A 3,755-nucleotide genomic window follows, 5' to 3' on the forward strand; every position below is an offset into this window, starting at 1 on the left:
TGACTCTTTCCTGGTGCCCTTTGGTGTGCCAAAGGGCACTGGGCTCGACCCTTTGCTGTTTATGTTGTACATGAGTCATCTCATCAAGAGCACTCAGAATAATTTTCCTGAAGTCTCCTGTCACTGCTTTGTAGACAACACACAATTATTTGTTATCCTTTACACCATCCCCTAGTACTCAAGATGCAAGTGTTTTAAATTTGGAAAAGTGTGTTAATTTCATTCATAGATGGATGCTTAATAATAATCTTAAGCTAAACGATAGTTAAAATGAATTTTTTTTTATAGGAACTTCATATTAACAGATCTTCAAAAATAAGCATTGACGGTGTAAGAGTTGGATCCTCCAATGTGAAACTCTCTGTTACAACAAGGAATTTAGGAGTATACTTTGATACAAATTTGAACATGGAAACACATGTTAGAAATATATGGAAATCAAGATACTATCTTATGTACACTCTCAGGCGTATGCGCACATATTTTGATCAAGAAAGTATGAAATTGGTTGTACATGCTCTCATCACATGTAAGGTTAATTATTGTAACGGGTTGCTGTTTGGAATGCCTGATTCTCTGATAGCTAAGCTACAAAGAGTCCAAAATGCACGTGCAAGACTTGTCTATCGTCGGTCAAAATTCACCTTAACCTGACCTCTTCTGAGAGAGCTCCACTGGTTGCCAGTCTATCAAAGAATTTCATTAAAAATGTTGTTAATTGATTATAAATCATTGAGTGGTCAAGCTCCTAGTTACATAACTGAATTACTTCAACTCAAAGTCCAGTCACACAGTCGTAGCCTGCGCAGTTCCACAAATAAATTATTGTTCCAGATTCCCCATGGGAAAACTAAAGTAATTCTCGGGGACCGTGCTTTTGCTATTGCTGCCCCCAAACCATGGAATGGCTTGCCAATAGAAATACGAAGCACTTCATCTCTCAATGTCTTCAAATCCAAATTAATAACTTATTTATTTAATTGCGAGATTCTATTTTGTAGAATTTAGTCTAAAAAAGGAGCTCTGAACCAGCGCAGCTGAATATATTTTGTATAAAAGCTGCGCTACATAAATGTATTATTATTATTATTAGTAGTAGTAGTATCACAAACCACATTTTAAGAGATACGATAGGAGCAATCGTACCATCTCTAACACATATTTTGAATCTATCGACAACAAAAGGTAATATCACAGAGTATCGAGCGTCATTAGTTCGTTACTGAGGGAGCCTAGCGACTGAGTGCAAAACTTGCTGACGTGAAATTGAAAATAGAAGGAAAATCACATCCTACTTGTGATGAACATATGATTTCGCATAAAATATACTAGGCTTAATAAGAAGAGTTTCCAGCTGAATGGATGGAGATTTTTTTTTTAGGGGTAAATGTCTGTCCTTACGATGCAATAAAGGCAGTTTGTTCACATTTGATGAAGTCGGTAAGTATTACAGGACTGATTTTAAATGTTATTTCTAGACTGACGATTCCACAAAGGAAAGACTAACTTTCACAAGCGAGAAGCAATGGATGAGAATGCACGGTCTCAATATCCCTTGGGATGCGTTATAGGTAATATTCGTTCAATAAATGCATTTCCTAACCCATCTCGTTGGTTGATCAATTTCCTCCAACCTCCATCTCAAAATATGACGGAAGGTTCGTTTCAGAAGCGGATGCCTCCAGCCATATATGATAGGGTTAATACTGCTGTTTGCACTGAGCACAACGTATGTGAAGAGATCATATATGTTAGGTATATCAGTAATGAGGACGCAAATTAAGGTGAAGACTAATGCGATTAAGAAAGCCAAGACGATCAGGATCATGTTCTTCGCGACCTCGGTCTCAAGTTTGAACAATGGTACAGGTGCTACGTACGGTTTTGGGCATGGCGCAAGACGCCCTTGGTTGGGCCTCCTTGTGGTTTCCTCCTGATCATGTACGGTTGTGCTTATAGCTTGGACACTCGAAACACTGACAGACTTAGAGGTGCAAGAGATTGGTTCTCTCGTTCTTCTGCTATGCTTTGCCATTCGTGTTGTCTCAGGAACGAAAATCTTATCTGGATTGGACGTGCAAGGCTCTTGAATTCTCAACGCCCTCCCCGTGGTGGATGAAAGCGTTGGTGATTGGTTGCATGAACCTGATTTGCTAGCGTCATAATCTCTACGACTAAATCTGACCTGTTTACCGAGAATGCAGGCCTCGTTTGAACTCGTCCCCGTCCGGATACCTGACCGTGTAATGATTTCTTGATGTGCCGGATTAGGTGGAATAACCCTCCTGGAGTGCGATCGAACCGCTTTTGCAATAAGAAGGTAAAAGATAAGTGTCACGAGTACACACATGAGTAGGAATGAGCCAGCCAGCATATCCAGTAAGGGCCCATACACGATAGTGCAAAAGATACCGTCAAGAAGACCCGTTCTGGCATTTCCGGTTACCACGAATGCCGAAGTGGTTATGAGAGGAAACAGGACTCCAAATGAAGCCATCACCGTGGACTTGCAACGCGAGAAGATCTTCTTTTGAACGGTCAGGGGCTGGGTAATGCAGATGTAGCGGTTAAAAGCAATGAGGGCCAACGTGTATGCACTTGATCCTAGCGTAACGTATCCCATCACTCCTGCAACGCCACATGCCAGGCGGAAGAACTCCGACTTAGCATCTAACAGAGCAGCAATCTGTATAGGCAGGAGGAGGCAGGTTAGGAGATCCGTTATGGCTAGGAACCCCAAGAATCGGTTGCTGTGGGATTGTAGCCTCCGTGAGGTCGAAATGGCGAGGAGGACCAAGGTATTACCGCCCACACCCATACAAAAGATGAGGCCACAAAGGACAACCGCTACCAGTTTCTGCGTAAAATCTGGGCTGGGATTGGGCGGCAGTTCGGTCGTGAGCTCGAAATCGGTCGACATACTGCAATGGGCACGGGATACACGTATCTGCATTAGAACATGACTGAAATTGATAAAAAAAATAGCAATGATAATTATTCAGGAACGTAAACTCACATAATCGTTCTTTGCGGCTACGAAAGCTAGCCCCCCTTTCAGAATAAGAGATTATACAAACTTACCTTCCCCCATACATGTATTATGAATCACTTGTTTGAGTAAAAAGGATAATGAACAACACACACAGTAGTTATGTTTTTATTTTAACTCTTTTGTAATTCTTTCATTTCCACGTCTCCTTTATTTGCATAATTAAACTGTCGATGAAGCGACACGCTGATTGAACGAGTTAAAAATCTTCTGATAAATTCCACACTGTCCCTCCCGAGTAAGGTTTTCGTATCACAGGCACCTGAAACCGAAATATGTACTTTTTTTTAATTTCCTTTTTTTATGTCCGGTGGCAAAGAAAAAGATCAAACACTAAAATATACGGCTTATTGAAAGTGTTCTATATGACTTTAATCTACATTTGCCACTCTATATCCAGGGACCTGGTAGGATGACGAAAACCTTGGTGATAGACATTGCCATATATGCCCTCACGGTCACGGTGACCATAATAGTAGCCCGGTTGGCCCCCGATACCGAAAAGCTGGCTTTTCTATTACACATTGTGAAACATACATGCTTAAAACGTATAACAGTTTAAAAGTATCCACATGTACTGGAGAACTTGCAGGTCTCCTGTTTTTATCCTACTTTCTATGAATCTCCCAAATCCTTCTTTTTCCAAAATTTGGACCCTACTTTTCTCCTTGGGTCATTTTGAAAGCTCTTTATTTCATAGTCTACA

The 3,755-nt window shown here is 40.8% G+C and overlaps 1 protein-coding gene across 1 annotated transcript; it reads right to left on the reverse strand.

The window, feature by feature from the left end:
- Positions 1 to 1,582: 1,582 nt before the first annotated feature.
- LOC105447576 (muscarinic acetylcholine receptor M2-like) lies at positions 1,583 to 2,920 on the reverse strand. The gene has a single exon (XM_011685803.1). It carries the CDS (start codon positions 2,918 to 2,920, stop codon positions 1,583 to 1,585), a length of 1,338 nt encoding a protein of 445 aa, XP_011684105.1.
- Positions 2,921 to 3,755: the final 835 nt, after the last annotated feature.

Source organism: Strongylocentrotus purpuratus, unplaced genomic scaffold (assembly GCF_000002235.5).
Source record: "Strongylocentrotus purpuratus isolate Spur 01 unplaced genomic scaffold, Spur_5.0 spur5_scaffold_21, whole genome shotgun sequence".
Classification (NCBI taxonomy): Eukaryota; Metazoa; Echinodermata; class Echinoidea; order Camarodonta; family Strongylocentrotidae; genus Strongylocentrotus; species Strongylocentrotus purpuratus.

Excerpts from the sequence above, each read along its gene's own strand:
- LOC105447576 (XM_011685803.1), bottom strand. The coding sequence starts at position 2,920 with ATGTCGACCGATTTCGAGCTCACGACCGAACTGCCGCCCAATCCCAGC.